Source organism: Eptesicus fuscus, chromosome 13 (assembly GCF_027574615.1).
Source record: "Eptesicus fuscus isolate TK198812 chromosome 13, DD_ASM_mEF_20220401, whole genome shotgun sequence".
Lineage (NCBI taxonomy): Eukaryota > Metazoa > Chordata > Mammalia > Chiroptera > Vespertilionidae > Eptesicus > Eptesicus fuscus.
In genome coordinates, this window is record NC_072485.1 from 45,802,279 (window position 1) to 45,822,310 (window position 20,032).

At 42.9% G+C, this 20,032-nt stretch overlaps 1 protein-coding gene across 1 annotated transcript in view; it reads left to right on the forward strand.

The window, feature by feature from the left end:
* The window catches only part of SYT9 (synaptotagmin 9), a 134,322-nt gene that overhangs the window by 56,118 nt on the left and 58,172 nt on the right, over window positions 1-20,032 (forward strand). The window contains 2 exon segments of the mRNA XM_054725679.1: window positions 2,834-3,182; window positions 12,452-12,998. Coding sequence (XP_054581654.1) covers window positions 2,834-3,182; window positions 12,452-12,998 — 896 coding nt within the window.

The following is a 20,032-nucleotide window of genomic DNA, read 5'->3' on the forward strand; positions in this document are numbered from 1 at the left end:
AGCTGGGATGGGGCCTCCCTCCCTGTACTTCCACTACTACCACCTATCATAGAAGTTACACCAACACATTTTCACTCCTGTGTGAGCTGGCAGGCCCAGGGGGAGCCTGTGGCCAAACCATGCTCCCCTACCACCTGTCTGGGCTCTATGGTGGGTGATTTTTAGTGCCCTTTACATTGCCTCACTGACTACCTATTCCTCATCCCTGTCCTTGTTCCTCTGCATCTGAGGTTTTTGTTTGTTTGTTTGTTTGTTTTTGTCTGTTTGTTTAATTGTGTTTTTTAGAGAGAAAGGAGAGGAAGAGAGAGAGAGAGAGAGAGAGAGAGAGAGAGAGAGAGAGAGAGACATCAAGGATGAGAATCATTGATTGGCTGTGTCCTATACATCCCGTACTGAGGATGGAGCCCACAATCCTGGGCATCTGTCCCAACCAGGAATCGAACTATGACCTCCTAGTTCATAGGTTGATGCTCAACTACTGTGCCATACCAGCTGGGCCTGCATCTGTTTTTTAATTTTTATTTTTCCCATTTATTTTTCCTTTGTTTTCATTTGCCTGTGTTCAGCATGCAGCACTAATTGGCTTTTCCTTCAAAAACTATTACAGAAATTCCTCAGTGTTACTGGTTCACGGATGGATTGATGGTACCCAATTACCATCAATTACGTAATTTGCTTATCTCATTTCCATGGGACTGAAAAACAGAAAAGCAGCAAAGATTTGAGCTCATTACCCATGTTGAAGTTGGAACCCCAGAGTTTTCAAACAGAGATGTGATATTGTTTCACTATTAGGGCAAAGATTGATTGGGAGTCATAAAGGAGATACAGTAGATCCATCACCAGCCCTGGCGGCTGGCACTCTGTCAAGAGCAATTTTTCATGAAGAAACGGTTTCATCATTTTATAACAATGATCAGGTGCCTTCAGAGTCATATTGAAAATCACATGGGTGCCAGGAGGTCAGTTTGACTCAGGAGGTAAGTGGTTTGCAAGAAGGGTTCATTTGCATGCCTAAGCAGACTGTCATGCATCATGGATTGCTGATGTGCTGTGGATAGTTAAAATCGTGAATATTGCCCGGCCACTGTGGCTCAATGATTGAGCATCAATCTATGAACCATGAGGTCACAGTACCCAATCAGGGTTCATGCCTGGGTTTCGGGCTCCATTCCCAGTAGGGGACATGCAGGAGGCAGCCAATCAATGAGAATCATCACTGATGTTTCTATCTCTCTCCCCCTCTCTGAAATCAATTTAAAAACTATTGTGAATATTAAATAATCAATTCCTAATTTTCTTCTTTACTATTGTATCTCCAAAGCCTTGCACAGTACCTAGCATGTATAGTGACTGAGAAAACTTTGGCTAACACAATATGAATATTACTGATGGGCAGGAAAGGCGTAACCCAGGGAGAGTCCTTGTAGCCTGGTAAGGGCAGTAGGGGTGTCCTTTCAAGGAAGGGGTTACAGCCACCACAGTGCCAGGACTGACTCAGGTTGACACCTCAGCCTCTTTGGCTCCACTAGAAGGTGGGGCAGAAGCATGGAGGGGTTGGGCTTTGTTCTGAAAGTTAAAAGCTCAGCCACTAGATACTACACCGTCATGGACCCTAGCTGAGGCCATGGTGCCACAGTCCACGTGGCAGATGCTGTTGTTGCCTGCCATATCCCCTCACCTTCACCCTCACCTCCTGAACACATGCCCCCTGACCTCCAGAGGCCAGCCTTTGTGTTTACTTGAATGTGGGATTTTTCTGGCCACTGCAGCTTTTTGTCACCCATGCTGCAGGTTGGAAATGCCCCCTGAGAACTTCCCTCAAACCAGTGACTGAAGGGAGCCAATGCTATAAATGGCCCAAGTGCCTGGCCCCTGGCCCCTGGCCCCTGGCACGGGGAGACTCCTGGTGTGTGGAGCCCCCTCAGCAGGCTGACCCTCCAGTCCCTCATCGTGGTAACTGGCGTGATAAAGCCCCCTTTACTTCTGGCTTCCTTCCCTGGATCACTGCCCTTCTCCCCTCCCTGTGTTATCTTCATCTCAGCACAACACTTGCCCTTGAATACTTGTCTCAGGTCTGCTATCGGGGAAATCCAAGTGGGGAGCACCATCCCCGGTCCTGGGCACCCTGACCGCCGGGATGTGGATATTCCTGAGGCTGCAGAGGGTTTGAGCTTCATTTTGCTGAGACCATTTAAAAGTTAATATCAAAAATAGGGAAAGAGCACTCTAGTTTTTTGTTTCGTTTTGTTTTAAAAAGTCCTACTTAAACAATTCACAAGTGATATTACACAGTTCTCTGAGATGACATAGGAATTGTTTTTGGTTTTTTTATTGTTGACACTATTAATGATGTCTTAAATTCCCCCCCCCCTCCCCATTTGCCCACCTCCACTCAGCCCCGCCACCCTTCCCCTGGCCTTCCCCACTCTGTTTTGTGTGTCCACGGGCTATGTATATATGTTCTTTGGCTACTCTCTCCACTGTCTTTTATCCAGTCCACCCTCCCCTTCCCCTCTGAGATGACAGAGTGATTTTTAAGGACAATGAAACCGCCATGCTCATCCAATATCAGTGATTTGTGTTGCCGTGGGAAAGTGTAAATAGTAATGCCGTTATGGTTGACTTGCAGGGCCTTTCTAGGCCCCCTGGATATTCCCTGTCTCTTGCTACTGCAACCTGCTTCTTGTGTCTAAGCACAGCCTGCATGTTACTTCCTCAGCTGGCTGCTGAGGGGTGGATGGATGGATGGCAGGGCCGTTCGACCGGCCCTGTGCAATGGCAGGGTGGGGGGTGACAATCATACTGACCTTTAATCTCTGCTTCTTTGCAGATATCTCAGTGAGCCTGCTGACCCTTCTGGTCACCGCCTGTGGCCTCGCTCTCTTTGGCGTGTCTCTCTTTGTGTCTTGGAAACTCTGCTGGGTTCCGTGGCGAGAACGAGGCCTGTTCTCTGGTAGCAAAGACAACCAGGAGCCTCTTAACTACACGGACACAGAGATCAATGAGCAGGAGAACAGTGAGGGCTTCCTAGACCCTCCCAGCCCCTGCCCTGACTCCTCCATGAAGATCAGCCACACCTCCCCGGACATCCCCCTCTCCACCCAGACGGGGGCCCAGGAGAACTGTGCCCACGGCGTCCGCGTGAAGCGCCAAGTCACAGAGCCAACCTCGTCGACTCGGTCAGTAACGTCTCCTTCCTTTCTGAATGCAAAGCAGGGACCATCCACCTCTTCCCCTCTCTTGGCAGCATTTACATTGAGTCACCAAGGTGCCTGTGACCTTTCACATGTCCCTTCGCTGTCATAGACGTGAATACGGGAACTCGGTGCTGCTCGGTGTGTATTGCACTGAGGTTCCTGAGCTCTGCGCAGTCTCTGCTTGGTCCACAATAACATTTAGTTAGCGTGACTAAGACTTACTCTGTCAGGTACCATCTAAGGACTTCATCTGCACTCTCATTATGGCTCACAACTTCGTGTGAAATGGATCCTATTATCATTTTCATTTCATAGAAGAAACTTAATTCAAGCAGATGAAGTAACGAAGTTATATATTGGTAAGCACCTAGGTCAGGGATTGAACCGGGTTCAGTCACCATCAGAGCCTGAGTGTTTACCACTCCTAGTGCCGGGGCGTTTCTTCCTTTGCCTCGGACCTAGCCTAGCTGGCACACACAGGCTCTCTGTCTGCAAGGCCTGCAGAGTGCCCAGGCCTAGGGCCCCTCTCTGTGTGGCTGGATACGCTGTGCCCTTTGGCAGTGGAGGAATGATATAATGCAGCCACAGAAGCAAGGGTCTGGGACCAGTGAACTGGCTTTACTTGGACATGTGATATTGGAGACATTAATCTCCGTGTTTCCATTTCCTCTTCTGTAAGAGAGGAAGCATGACCGCAGGTGTATAGGTGGTTTTAAGAATGAAACAATAGCGTGGACATCATGTGCTTTACCAGGCCGATACCTGTAAATACTCCAAAACATGAGCTACCCTTTTGCTCTCAGGGCTGCTATTAACAGCATCATTATCCTGGAGGCGGGCCTCTCCCAAGACTCAGATGTTGCATAAGGGTGGCTTTGAGGTCAAACAGCCAATTCTGAATCTTTGGATATAAAAATTCACTTCCAATAAGAGACTATAGGAAAAGAGACTTGGGAAGCAGCTTTTTTAAAAATGAGAATATTTGCTTGAGCAATAGCCAGAGGAAAGCGTGTGCTGTTATTTAGAAAGTAGGAGCACAATTTTGGGGGATTTTAAAAAAATCTTTTTTATTTGTTCTCTAGAAACAGCAATAAGATTTTACCCTTTTAAATGTTAATCGAGTATATCCTGGAAGCTCGGCTCATTCACATTAAGTAGGATGGAATATGACAGTTTGTAATTTAATTTTTTCAGAAACTCACTTTAGCATCATTTCCAATTCTGAGTCAAAGAGCTAAACCTAAGCTGTTTCTCTGCGAGGAAAGGGGTGGTTGTTTGCCTTTTGGTTTAGAAGAAATCCTCGGATTCTATCACTAGCATTTCTCTTCAGGTTTAACACTTAAATATAACTGGAGCTCTTCGATGGTGCGATGGGGCTCATGCAGCGGTGCAGGCTCATAACAAATTCTCAGTATTCTAATAACGGGTCTGTCAGAGGGGGTTTCCATTGAAACTGTCTCCTATTTGCATGTTACTTGTTCTGATCTGGGTCCTCTCGGCACAGGGTGGGTGATGTGCTGGGTTTTTATTGGATTGTAGATCTGAGGACTCTGCCATCATTCTAATGAGTTGATAGCAACCACATCACTCTGATTACCACAGTATTTATTCTAGAAAAGTGTGTAAGGGCTCTGCATATCAAAAAGAGATTGTATTTAAAAATAAAAACTATAGATATCTTTACCACTGATTTAAACTATAGATATCTTCACTTTAGCTAGAAGGAAAAAAACAAGTAAAAAGAGAAGAGAGAAGGAATTATTTCTGTAAAATATATTTTACATTTAGATTGATTTTCGTTTTGGAGTCATGGCAATTAAATTACCTTTTCTGATGTCCAAAACAAGCTTAGTTCTATCTGAACTACTATCAGAAAACTAAACTCTTTCCATCTGCATATGACCTAATACTGATAATGTGCATCATTATGCATTTAAAATACTTATCTAAATTACTACTGAACTCCTTTTATGGGTTTTGTCTAGAAATACACATCTTTGCTGATGGTATTACCGTAAGAATGGTGTATGTTCTTGTAATTCTCTAGGAATTGTGTTATAACACACACAGTGACAAAATGGGGGAAATTAGTGATATGTCCTTCATGCTCCAAAACATTTTTCACATCTTTTTTTTAAGTCACATTGTAGATCTGTGGACTCTGCCATCATTCTAATGAATTGATAGCAACCACATCTCCCTTCTTTCTCCTATGTTCTTTACCTTCTCACTGCTGCATTTCTTTTCTTGCTACTTCCTTCCTGCGGCTGTTAACACTTGTCCCAAAATTGTAGGACACCTCCTTGGCCTAGACTGGAGGGTGAAGGGCATTGCAGTTGGCATGGCTTCTGTCACATCATTTCCATCAGAAACTCCCCTCCCCCGCCGGCACACACCCACCCACCACCACCACCACTACCACCACCCTCCAGCCTCTTCAGCTTGGATATATGTGGCTTCCACCAGTGCCTTTGGAATGTTCTGACGATAAGCTTTGCTTCATTTTCTAAGAATATTTCTGGTCAAGATGACTTTCTCTTGTTCTTCCAAGATCAAACACCTTAGTATTCTCTTTCTAGTTAGCACCATTACTATTAGAAACCTCCAAAATTCTTCTTAATTCTTTTTAATTTGGGTGAAATCTCTCTTATATAATGAAATCTCTCTAATGTCCTGGGAATGTGGGGAAATGTGGGTGGAGTCCCCCCTCCCCTCAGAATTCTCAAGACATTTTAAATGTCTATATTCAAAATATATGAAAACCCTGGATCCTCCAAACAGAAGGAACCTTGGCAGGCCATCTACTCCCATCTCTGACTTATGTCCCATGATGCAAGTCCAGTCTGTTTTTCAAGCCTTCTCAAGTTTCCTATGTCATCCATGATGCATGTTTCTAGAGTAAACATAAGGATGCCATGGACATAATCATTTCTGATGATTAAATCCCAGCAGAGCAAATACGCATTTACATCTAGTTTCAGATTCTCATGGTGGTTGAGAGAGGTCTGAGGTCCATTTTTGAAGCTGTCAGTTTATGAAAATCTGAAGCAAGCACTAAATGAGTACTTCAAAACATGGTTCTTTTAAATGTTCCTATCTAACTGATGCTCCCAGTACCAAATAGTCCAGCTGAATAGAATGGTGCTACTCATAGGTAGTTACATTTCATCCTAGTGCACCACTTTCTGGAGTTTTATAAAAATGTCAGTTGCCACACCACAAACTCCTTATCAAGTCTGTGAAGGCTCTGTGTGATGCTTCTATCCGCTGTCAGCCTCACCTCTAGGCCAAGCCACCACGTGGCACAGCCCAGAGGGCACTGTCAACATGGCCTCAGTAGGAGGCTTGCGTGAAAAAGCGCATCACACTCGAGCTTCTCTCTTAGCAACCTCACTGTCTCCAGCCCTTTCCTGCCTTCAGGCCTTCCCACAGGCTGTTTCCTCAGCCTGAAATGCTTTTTCTTTTTCTTTGCCATGCCTGGCTCCTTTACAGCCTTCATTCCCACCTAAAATGTCACCTCCTCAGAAAGGCCTCCCTGATCACTCTGTCTGAAGCATGTGTTCTTTCCTCCACTTCCTCCCACTCTTCATGCTCTCAGACGTTGCCTTGCTCTCACTTCTTCACAGGATTGAGCTCCATTTTAAACTAAATGATTGTTTATTGCCTACATCCCCTCTAGACTATGAGTTCTGTGAGCTCTAAGACCACCCACCTACCTTATTTCTCCCTAAATATGTAACCCCTAGTGTGGCCTCTGGCATATAGCAGACTTTTTCGTGAATGACTGACAACACACTCATCAATATCAGGCCACTTCTCTATGTTCTCCTGACAGGACTGGCAAAGAGCCAAAAGTATAAACTGAGTAGGGGCCAGAATGGCATGAGGCTGGTGTATCAGGTCTCACGTTCATTAAGAGCCTTACATTCAGACTCCCGTCCTTATCTCTGAAGGAAGCAATTCCTACAGTCACTGAAATACACTGACCAAACTGAAAGAAGACAGTCATCACACTTTAAATTTAAATCATCCTATATTTTGCCCACCTAAGTGGTGCTACTAGAATGAAATGTTGTAATTACTCTGTGAGTAGCACAGTTCTATTAAGCTAGACTGTTTTGTGTTGAGAGCATTGGTTAGATAGAAACATTTAAAACAAGTTTTTGAATTACTCTTTTAGTTACTTCTTCAGATTTTAATATACTGACATCTTCAAAAGTGGAAGTTATGTAGACCTCTCTTAACTAGATGTAAATGTGTATTTTCTGTACTGGGATTTAATTATAGGAAACTGTTATGCCTGTGGCATTCCTATATTTACTTTAGAGGCATGCATTAAGCATCTGCTATGTGCAAAGTTCTACATTATATGCTATTAGTAAAGAGAAAAAAGATATAGCTCTGGCCTCAAAAGCCCACAGACTAGGTAATTGGGGACATTCTAAGGCTAATCTCAGGAATGAGGGACATAGCTCATCTTAGTCATGGGGGTGGGGATACAGTATTTGAAGGTGACATCAAGGTTTTAAACCTGTTTTACTTGGGAGGAAGTGGGAAGAATCTGGTTATGCTTTAGTGCAGTGATGGGCAACCTTTTGACCTTGGTGTGTCAAACTTCGCCAAAAAACTGAGCATAACTCGGGTAGTGTGTCACTTTGAGGAAAAAACTAACTCCAAGACTCTAGTCGCAAATGTTTCATCCTCAGGAGCAGCAAATGTTTTATCCTCGGCATGCGGCCGCCTCAGCGGCCGCGTGTTATCAGAAATGGCTACGCGTGTCAGTGCTGACATGCGTGTCATAGGTTCGCCATCACTGCTTTAGTGTATCTAACTATACTTGACCACACATCTCCACTGACCAAAGCTTGATGCCTATATCTTCATCATCTCTCTCACTCTAGAAGCCTGTGAATCCCCTTACAAGAAAGCCTCGGATTCCCCATCCTGCCCTGTAATCAGGTAACTGCATCTGTCCTGTCTGCCACTCACCTTCCTTGGTGTCTGCCTGTGGATCAGGACAGCCCAACTCTCTCCTCCCCGTCACCAGGGGAGTTTCAAGAAGGGAAACAGAGTCATGTCTCCACTGTTTCCAAACCTCCCTGTCTTGACTTGAGCTTCGTAAAGAAACCCATGATGGTTCTGAAATAACAATCTGCTTCTCTCTTCCCTCTCCTTGGACCCTGAAGCCTTGTCAACAAGGATGCCCCAGAACTAGGGAGAAGATCGACCAAGTTTCACCTCTGAGCTGGGGGCCCCGAGAGGAGGGAGGATAGAAGAGCCCCTTGTCCGTGGCTGCACAGGGGAAATCCAGCGATGGGAGGGATGCTAGTGGTCTGAGTGCAGATGTTAGGTGCAAGCTGCTGGGGCAGAAGATCTGGAGACCTCATCTTGCTGGAGAGCTGGGAACTAAGAGGAACACACAGTTAATTTCCCTGTTGAGGTCTAGAGTGTCAGCTTGAAGGCGGATAAGGATGAGGCCAGGCAGGCTCAGCTCAAGTTCCATCTCCTCTGTGATAGTTTTCCAAGCCAGAGGCATTTTTTCCCCCTCTGTCTGCTTCTTTGGCTCTCTAACCTCCAGTTGTGGATTTTTTAATCCCCCTTTGCCCTGATTTATAGTTAATCACCCGTCTGGGCGTCATTTCCTTGAAGGCATTGAAGAGGTTTTGCCTCTTTCTCCCTCCTACCCTACCTGACACCTTGCTTTGCACATTCAAATTTGTTGAATCGCAGTAATGTTCTCTTTCTTAAGATCCAGTGTAGGAAGTTGGCCTTTTGGGTGATGGCTCCAGGACTGAGACTTTGGAGGTCTCAACATGGGACGCTGGACATGGTTCATTTGAATCTGAGGAAAGGAGGGGAGGAAAAGCCATTTGCATCTGGGCACCTTTGCTCCTCACCTTTGGCTGCAACTAAACCCCAGGCTCAGATCCCTTCAGGCTTGGAAGTGTGTTTTTGAGTTCGTTAGGGGAAGTCTGCTTCCTAGATTGTGTTAGTCATCTTTGAAATTAGGCTTTCTTCAGGCCCAACCACGAGTCTTCCAGCTTGGGTCTGGGACAGCCACGTACAGGAAGTTCTCATCCTGGCCTCTTTCAGACAGGAAACTGGCCTGTAATGGGAGGTGGGGACCAAGCGGAGAGTTTCAACTCCAGGGCCAGCTTTCTAAGACAGCGTTAGGGTGTAATGTAGGTACAGCATTCCTTATCACACCCATCCTTGGGGCTCACCTCCTCTCTCTCTTTCCACTCATTGTATCCATTAAGCCCTGAGAACACTAAAATGCTGGACTCCCCAGTCCTGCTCAGTGGACGCTTGCCTCGGACACAGATCCCTCCTTATCACATTCTCAGTGTCACTCAGCAGCGTTCAAATTCTAGAGCCTTGGCGGGCGGGGCAAGGCCTCCAGTTTACTGCACTCAGGTACCACCTCCACTGACCATTTCAGAATTCCTCACCTGGGTGCCCAGAGCCAGGCCACAACACTCTGCTCTGAATCTTTCCTCTGTCTTGCTTTTGACTTGCTTATCCTCCCAACTCCATTTGAATAACCCAGGAGAGCCATGGAATATTGATTTTCCATTTCCTCTACCTCTCTTCTTCTCCATGTCCCTGGGGCAGGCTCCCTGCTCTACTTTCTCATTTCTCAGTCCAGAGAGCTGCAGAGAGTATGCAGGGAGGTGATGAGTTACCTTGGTTCTCTGGCTGCCCTGAGCATCTCTAGCCCATGCCTCCAACTCCGGGAATCAATGACTCTCTCCTGAAGGAAATTGAAAGCGACTGAAAGAGAGCCCCAGGGAGTGAGAACTGTCCTGGCCTGTTACAGTCCCTGCTCTCTGCTTTAAGCCACTGCCTTACAGTGGGTTCCACTGTTTTCCCCAGAGTAAGTGTGATTCTGAGGGGGGCAGGGGGGAATGTGGAGAATGAAACTCGTAAAACATTTGGGTGGATAATAGTGTTCATACCTGTGCGCAGTTTTTAAAAGGAATCTTCAGCTGTGTTGGAATTTGGAATGGAGGCATCCTAATTGCTTTCTGAGGGGATGTTTTGGTCTTTGAAATACAAATCTCTCCCTAATGCCCTCCCCAATGCACTCCCTCTACCCCCTGGCTGGGAACAGCGGAACACGTAGGACTTACTTCTCTTCAGATTTCATGTCTTAAGAAAATGTACAAGGAAAACAGAGTGTGTTCCATTGCTAAGCAGCCAAATTCATGTAATTTTAAATTAAAATGTAAATGTACATGGCTGGCTTCGTCCTGCAGATAAGGGTTAAGACAAAATGTTCCTGTGATAAATCTGAAGCCAGTCTTTCCAAAACAGGGAAGGTAAGTTGTGATGCACAGAGAGGCTGCTCAGAGCATCACGGGGGAGAAGTGACAGCAGAGTCTGGGGCTGGCGTGGACACAGGACCGGCGTCCCATCACAGATGCTGGTGCAGAGAAGACATATCCCATGAGTCTAGATGGAGCACTTTTAGTATTTAAATGGAGTCACTAAGAGTTCCCAGAATGGCCATCATAGATGCGAACTGACTCCAGACCCCAACGTGGCTCTTGTGTGAAGCCAGCCTGGAGGGAAAAAGCAACAGCAGAGGAAGCCAGAGCTGGTACCAGCCCCTTGAGGCCTCTGCATAGGGCTGGGTACTCGCTTCTCCCTGCCAGTCATCTCTGCCCAGAGATCCCAGCAGAGCAGGACTAAAGCTCTTTTCTAGCACTCCAGAGGTCAGCATCTCCACAAGGGAGTGACTTGGCTATACTTGCACAGAGAGGCAATTTAGGTGCTTAAGAGCATCCCCTGTCTCTCTCCCTACCCCTGAAAAACCAGAGATACAAAGGAAATTTAGAATTGTGGGTTTCTCTGTGAGAAATTAAAATCTCACAGCAGAAACTTTCAGACCACACAGTTTTTGCTCACGTGGCAATGTCTGTGCCTGGGGTGCGTGTCTGCTTGTGGTGGACTGTGTTGGCTGTGACAGGTGCAAATGGCAGCTCTGTGATTGTGCTCTTGTTATACCAGCTCAGTGACTACGAGTGTATTTTAGGGCAAAGAGGAATGTTCAGCATAGCAACGTCTGAATGACAAGGGAGAATAATTTTAAACATGTTTCGGGGGCTATTTACCCCTCTTTTGCATCTTTATTTTATAAAGTAGCCTTCAGAAAGGAAAAGAAGATAAACTCAAATGTTTATTCTGCCTCTCCAACTACATATTTACCAATCCATCCGAGACAGCCGGCTGTTGCTTTTGACCTGGTAGCGAGAGGCTATTTTAATTAAGATTATTGAGAGACTACAGAAAATACAGTATCATGACTCTGAACTCTGAGCTAAAAACAAACAAAAATAGCCTTAAGAAAAACCTTATATGTAATGACTGCTTCTTTCCGTTTACGGAGACCCACATGATGATGCACATTTCCAAGAGAATTTCTGGGAAGCTTCTAGCCCAACCAATAAGCTTACTAGTATAGGGTGAAGAGTCGATTCTGTTAGCAAATATTTGATATGCAAATGTCGGTATCCAACCTTCCCTGACTGAATCCTTGTATACATTTATAGCAGCTTACCTTCCCTTTGATGCCCATAGTGTTTATTACAGAAATCAACTCTTCCTGCTGCTCAGCAGTTACCCACGTGGCGTCACAGACACTCACATAGCTGTCACTCGCCCCTGTCAGAGCCGACGCGGTCCACTGCGAGCAGACACATCCTGTCCCATACTTCCACCGTCACACAAGCAAAACTTGTGTTCTTGTGGGGAAACTATCTGATTTGAAGCAGTAAGAATATACAGCCTTAGAAAGCGGTAAGCCAGTGACAGGAAAGTGTGTGCAATTTAGGGACAGATTCATTCTTCTTAGGAAGATACACAGACAGTTATTTCAGTTTCAGGATGACATTGTATAAAAAAGTGAATAATTTTATTTTTAAACCAGCGTGAACACATCTTTACATCCCACCCAGCTAGATAAGCTTTCTTAATGGCTTATTAGTTGAGAAAGTGCATTAAACCTTTAAAGCTCCCAGGTCACAGGTAATCATTTCATTTCCTGACACCAGCCCTCAATTTTGGGTTTCAAGCCTTGGGGAGCAGCTTACTCACATTGATGAGCATGCTGAATTTAGGGGGTGGGGGAAGGCCCACAGACCTAATCTAACGGCGCATAACAGTCTACCTACATCCCAGGCACATGTTTCTGAAAGACCTGTAGCTAACGAGGTAGTAACTTTGTCCTCTCTTGCTCCTCACTGAAGGCATAATTCAATCCGAGGACAACTCAACCTGTCGAACCCGGACTTCAATATCCAGCAGCTGCAAAAACAGGAACAGCTGGCCGGGATCGGCCGCATTAAACCGGAGTTATACAAGCAGAGGTCACTGGACAACGATGATGGGAGAAGGAGTAACAGCAAAGCCTGTGGGAAACTGAACTTTATTTTAAAATATGACTGTGACCTAGAGCAGCTCATAGTGAAGATTCACAAAGCTGTCAATTTGCCCGCCAAGGACTTTTCCGGGACCTCAGATCCTTATGTCAAGATCTACTTGCTTCCGGATCGGAAAACAAAACACCAGACGAAGGTTCACAGGAAGACCCTGAACCCTGTGTTTGACGAAGTGTTTCTGTTTCCGGTTCCCTACAACGACCTCGAAGCCCGGAAGCTGCACTTCTCTGTGTATGACTTTGACAGGTTCTCCCGCCATGACTTAATCGGCCAGGTGGTGGTAGACCACTTCTTAGACTTGGCTGATTTCCCCAGGGAGTGCATCCTTTGGAAGGACATCGAATATGTCACCAACGTAAGTCCAGCATTTCGTCTTTTGGGGGGAGGTGTGGAGGTGTTTCTTGGTCAGCATGCGAATAAAGGGCTTATACCTTATTTTATTTGGGGGGGGCAAAGTATGAAATTCATGTCAATATGCATAGAACTATGGCTTCAGAACCTCCTCGTGTCTTTCTAGAAACAGGGCGTTCACAATATTCACTCCGAAATTTCCAAGAACTATTGATGAAAACAATATTCAAGAATAACCTTCGCTTGTTTCTACTTTCTAATTCTCAGCAATTCTCTAATAGGCGGTAGATATTACCTGCCCTCCTCACCACATTTTCTTTAGAGGTTTCTTAGGTTGTTTGTGCTAAATGGATCCTGGCATCCTATTGACTGTAATCTGAAGCTAAGAGCACAAGTCCTTACCCATGTTCTCAGATCAGCTCAGTTCAGAGGCATTCCTCATGAGATCTTCACCTTTAACCCCAGACATGAGAATGGCTGAGAAGAGTTGGCATCGCATTTTCAAATATTGAATCAAAGCTACAAGAAGAGCAGCCTGCAAAGATCTGCAGACATTGGCAGTGTCAATCTATAGAAGGTCAAATCCAGCTTAGAGCTCAAGAGAGAGAGGGCCGATGATCCTGGAGGGAGGCCATATATCCACGAGATTGCATGGTGATATTTTTATTTATTTATTATCTAAAGTTTTACATATGTCTCCTTTTTTCCTGATGGACCACTCCCCTCTCCCTCCCACCAGCCATTCCCACCCCGGGCAAGCCCCCACTGCCCCAGTATCTGTGTCCATTGGTTATGCTAATATGTATGTATACAAGTCATTTGGTTGCTCTCTAACCACCCCTAACCACCCCCTCCCCTGCCATTTGTCTCTGGATCTATTCTTGTTCATCAAATTATGTTGATTATTATATTCCACATATCAGTGAGATCATGTGATATTTATCTTTCTCCTACTGGCTTATTTCACTTAGCATAATGCTCTCCAGTTCCATCCATGCTGTTGCAAATGGTAAAAGTTCCTTCTTTTTTTATAGCAGTGTAGTATTCCATTGTGTAGATGTACCACAGTTTTTTAACCCATTCATCTGCTGATGGGCACTTATGTTGTTTCCAAATCTTAGCTATTGTAAATTGTGCTGCTATGAACTTAGGGGTGCCTATATCCTTTATGATTGGTGTTTCTGGTTTCTTGGGATGTAGTCCTTATAGTGGGATTACTGGGTCAAATGGGAGTTCCATTTTAACTTTTTGAGGAAACTCTATACTGTCTTCCACAGTGGCTGCACCCATCTGCATTCCCACCAGCAGTGCAAGAGGGCTCCTTTTTTTTCACATCCTCGTCAGCATTTGTTGTTTGTTGATTTGTTGATGATAGCCATTCTGACAGGTGTGAGATGGTATCTCATTGTTGTTTAGATTTACATCTCTCGGATGATTACTGACTTTGAGCGTGTTTTCATATGTCTCTCGGCCTTCTGTATGTCCTCTTTTGAAAAATGTCTATTTAGATCCTTTGCCCATTTTTTTGATTGGATTGTTTATCTTCCTTTTGTCAAGTTGTATGAGTTCTCTGTAAATTTTGGAGATTAAACCCTTATCTGAAATAGCATTGGCAAATATGTTCTCCCATGCAGTTGGCTTTCTTGTTGTTTTGTTAATGGTTTATTTTGCTGTGTAGAAGCTTTTTATTTTGAAGTAGTCCCATTTGTTTATTTTCTCCTTAGTCTCCATTGCCCTAGGAACTGTGTTGGTAAAAATATTGCTACGACATATGTCTGCTATTTTGCTGCCTATGGAGTCTTGTAGGATTTTTATGGTTTCCCATCTTACATTTAAGTCCTTTAGCCATTTTGAGTTTGTTTTTGTGTATGGTGTAAGTTGGTGATCTAGTTTCATTTTTTTGGCATTTATCTGACCAAATTTCCCAGCACCATTTATTGAATAGACTGTCTTGACTACATTGTTTGCTTTTGCCTCCTTTGTGAAATACTAATTGAGCATAATGGCTTGGGTCAATTTCTGGGTTCTCTGTTCTGTTCCATTGCTCTATATGTCTGTTCTTGTGCCAGTACTAGGCAGTTTTGAGAACTGTGGCTTGGTAATATAGCTTGATATCTGGTATTATGATCCCTCGAACTTTGTTCTTCTTTCTCAGGATTGTTGTGGCTATTCGGGGTATTTTTTTATTCCAGATGAATTTTTAGAGAGTTTGTTCTAGATCTTTGAAATATGCTGTTGGTATTTTAATAGGGATTGCATTGAATCTGTAGATTGCTTTGGGTAATATGGACATTTTAATGATGTTGATTCTACCAATCCATGAACATGGTATGTTCTTCCATTTGTTTATGTCTTCCTCTATCTCTTTTTTCAATGTCCTGTAGTTTTCCGAGTACAGGTCTTTTACCTCCTTAGTTAAGTTTATTCCTAGGTATCTTAATTTTTTTTGGTGCAATGGTAAATGGGATTTTTGTTTGTTTGTTTCTCTTTCTGTGAATTCATTATTGGTGTATAAAAAGGTCATAAATTTCTGGGTGTTAATTTTTTATCCTGCTACATTGTCAAATTCATTTATTAGACCTAGTAGTTTTTTTGATGGAGTCCTTGAGGTTTTCTATGTATAGTATCATGTCATCTGCAAATAAGGACAATTTTACTTCTTCTTTCCCAATTTTGATGCCTCTTATTTCTTCTTCTTGTCTGATAACTATGGCTAGCACTTCCAGTACTATATTGAACAGGAGTGGCGAAAGTGGGCATCCCTGTCTTATTCCCATTCTTAGGGGAAATGAGTTTAGTTTTTGCCCATGGAGTATGATGTTGGCTGTAGGTTTGTCATATAAGACTTTTATTATGTTGAGGTATGATCCCTCTATTCCCACTTTGCTGAGAGTTTTTATCAAGAAAGAGTGTTGGATTTTGTCAAATGCTTTTTCTGCATCTATTGATATGATTATGTGATTTTTGTTTCTCAATTTGTTTATGTGATGTATCACATTTATTGATTTGTGGATATTGCACCATCCTCTCATTTCTAGAACAAATCACACTTGGTCATGGTTTATGATCTTTCTAATGTAATGCTGAATCCAATTTGCTAGAATTTTGTTGAGGATTTTAGCATCTATGTTCATCAAGGATATTGGCCTGTAGTTCTCTTTTTCTTTTGTGGTATCTTTATCTGGTTTGGGAATTAGGGTAATGCTGCCTTCATAGAAAGAGCTTGAGAGTGTGCCTTCCTCTTGAATTTTTTGGAATAGTCTGAGGAGAATAGGTTTTAGTTCTTTGAATGCTTGGTAGAACTCCCCTGTAAAGCTGTCCGGACCAGGGCTTTTGTTTGCTGGAAGATTTTTGATCACTGCTTCAGTTTCTTCAGTAGTTATCAGCCTATTCAGGTTTTTTTATTCTTCCTGATTGAGTTTTGGGATCTTGTATTTTTCTAAGAATATGTCCATTTCATTTAGGTTGTCCATTTTGTTGGAATAGAGTTGTTCATAGTATTTTTTCATAATCCTTTCTATTTCTGTGGGATCGGTTGTTACTTCACCGCTTTCACTTCTGATTTTGTTTATTTGGGTCCTCTCTTTGCTTCTTGGTGAGCTGGACTAGAGGTTCATCAATCTTGCTTATCCTTTCAAAGAATCAGCTCTTGGTTTTGTTGATCTTTTGTTTTTTTGTTTGTTTGTTTTTTGGTCTCTATGTCATTTATTTCCACTCTGATCTTTATTATGTCCTTCCTTCTGCTTACACTGGGCTTTTCTTGTTGCTCTCTTTCCAACTCTTTGAGTTGTAGGGTTAGATAATTTAACATTTTTTCTTGCTTTTTGAGGTAGGCCTGTAGAGCTATGAACTTCCCTCCCAAGACTGCTTTCACTGTGTCCCATAGATTTTGGATTGTTGTGTTTTCTTTGTCATTTGTTGCCATGTTGCTTTTTATTTCTTCTTTGATCCCTTTGATAACGCAATAATTGTTTAATAGCATGCTATTTAGACTTGCATGGTGATATTTTTACTCAATTTACATCCTTTTCATTATCCTGCAGAGGTGCATTGACACTCCTGAAATAGAAAGGAAAATTGGACTTTCCTAGGTCACTCTGATATTTTAATGCCACTTGTTTCTTTCACCTTTTCCCCTCAGGTAACTGTTAGCTTGTCTTCTGGAATATGGCCCTTCTAAGGCCTTTCTCTTTCTCTAGCTCTTTCTCTTCCTCTTCCTCTTCCTCTTCCTCTTTCCATCTTCCTTTCCCTTTCTCTGTCTCTGCCTTGCCATCCAAAGACACCAAACACCCAATCCTTACTCCGCTCAGACCATGATCCAGCTTGAGTTTGGAGCCCGTATAGTGAGAGGCTGTCTCTCTGCTCAGAAAGAGAACGCACATTCTCTGCCCAATGGCCAAATAACCACACTAGTATTTTCTCATCTTCAGCCATGTTTGTGAACTGGGGACTCACTCACACTTGGGCATCTTCTCCATGCCACCAGGTAGGTACCAGTGGCAACTTTGTCCCACTGCTCAGATCAGTGAAGTGTAGCATGGTGGTTTGCTGGCCTTTATCATAATGACAGGAAAGAAAAGGAGGAGCTGGAGAAGGTGCATAGAGCATCAGGGGTTGAAACTAAAGTGATTTGGGAGATTTCTTCAAACTTGAAAAGTGTGATATTGGTAAACCAAAAACTTGATGCAGGGGGAAGCAAGGATTATACTTATTCCTGCATTAGTAGGCAGCAAGAGAGGCTCTAAAGTAACAAGATGTCCAGGCTGCTTATGCTGCTTTGAATGACTCAAGAATGAACCCTCTCATTGGAGTATTTGACAAGTCCCCTTGGATATACTACTAAGCTGAGATACTATCTGCCAACAGTGATGAGCCCTGCTAGAAGGAGTTTGGTCATACCATCTGGTGTGACATCAATTTATATCTTTTGACAAATGAATTCTATAAAATAGCTGGAATGGTTGTTAAAAGGCTCAACAGGGTCCTAGCCATTTTGGCTCAGTGGATAGAGCATCGGCCTGCAGACTGAAAGGTCCCAGATTTGTTTCCGGCATACCCCAGTTGCAGGCTCAGTCCCTGGCCCTGGTTGAGGCTCGTGTGGAGGGCAACCAATCCACGTGTCTCTCTCACACTGATGTTTCTCTCTGTGTGTGACTCTCCCCCTCCCTTCCAAGCACTCTAAAAATCAATGGGGAAAAAAATATCCTTGGGTGAGGATTAACAACAACAACAAAAAAGCTCAATAGGGATCTGCTGTAAGTTGCTTCCAGAGACTTTGTGGAAAGAGCAACACTGAGTGGACAGTGATAAAAATGTGGGTAAGGTTGATTCTTGGTGGGAACATCTTCGAGAGCAGTTTCCGGTGGGATAGGAATATAGAATGGCAGCCCACGGGATGTTCTGCCCCAAGATCACTGACATGTTAGCACTCTCCTGGGACTAAGAGTTCCCTGTCCATTTCTGGAGAAGTCTTGATATCCATAGAATTTGTGAAGAATATTAATTTATTTATCCAGGAGGAAATCCAAAAGGGCTAAAGGCCTCAAAATTCTTGTTTCTTCAGCTTAAAAAAAAAATTCTAAGCATTGATCTAGGCCTTGACTGATACTTGACTTTTCTCATAAATTTTAGAATCTAATTGTCAAGTTAAACAAAATTTTATCTTGTATTTGTTTGGACTTGGACTTCTTACTTGTGACCATTGTGCATTTCTCCATTTATTTAGTTCTTTAAAGTTTATCATTTGAGGCTTACAATTTTCTACAGGAGAATCTTGCATGTCTCATGTTAGATTTATTGCTAGATAATTTTTTGTTATTTTAAATAGTATATTTTCTAAAATTGAATTTTCTAACTAGCGCTGCTGTAAAGTGATGCAGTTGTGTATATTTATTTTCTATTTGTCAATCTCACAAAACTATTAATTCTTATAATTGGATTGTGGATTCTTCTGAAATTTCCTTGTAGATAATCAGTCATGTGGATTATGATAGTTTGTTTCTTTCTAATTTGTATACCTTTTATTATTTTTTAAAAAAATATTTAGTGCACAGACTAGGAGTTCCAAAACAATGCTGAGTAATAATTATGGTAGTAGTCACCCTTGATTTTTCCTTATTTTAAATGGAATGTTTTTAGTATTTGCATTGATATAATTTTCTAAAGATAGTTTATGGTTATCTTTATAATATTAAAAATGTATTCTTCTATTACTAGTTGACTAAAACTTTATCACAAATAGTTGTTTTATCAAATGCTATGATCCTGTGAGGTTCCCCCCTCCCTTTGATATGCTACTTTGGTCAATTACATTAATTAATTTTCTCATTTTGAGCCAATCGTATATTCCTAGTATGATTACCTGTTTTTTACATTGCTGAGTTCAGTGTGCTAATATTTTGTTTATCATTTTTTGGCATTTGTGCTCCTGAGTGGTACATGTAACCTACTTTCTTGTGTGGTCCTTGTCTGGGTTGGGATCAGTGTGATTCTTGGTCTACAAAATTGGCTGGGAGTGTTAGTTTGGATACATTCCATTTGCTTCTGCTCAGTGCCCCTAGATACTTTGGGGGTTTTGTTTATTTTTCTACAAACTGAAAAGATCTCCCTTAGTCAGTGGCTTCTAATTAGGTTCAGACAATGAGAAAAGGAGGAGAGTGAAGATGGAATATTTATTTCTCTAGATGCCTTTTGTGGGGTCTCCATAGGCTGGCAATACTCTTCAACAAAGAGCCATACCTCCTTTGTTTTGCTTTTCTTCTTACAAGATTGTTTTTCTGAGTATAAAATTTTGGGGGCATAGAACTCTCAGTTACTCTGATTTGGGGCATTGTAAAGCTGTCATTCCGTAGTCTCCTGACCTCCAGGTGCTTTTGAGAAGTCAACAATTAGTCTAATAAGTATTCCTTTGTATGTAATTTTCCTTTTCTTTCATACTGCTCTCCAGATTTTGCTCTCCTGTTTAGTGTTCTGTAGTTTAACTATAAAATTGCTAAGTGGGCCTTTCTTTTTATTTATCCTGACTGAATTTTTTTTAAT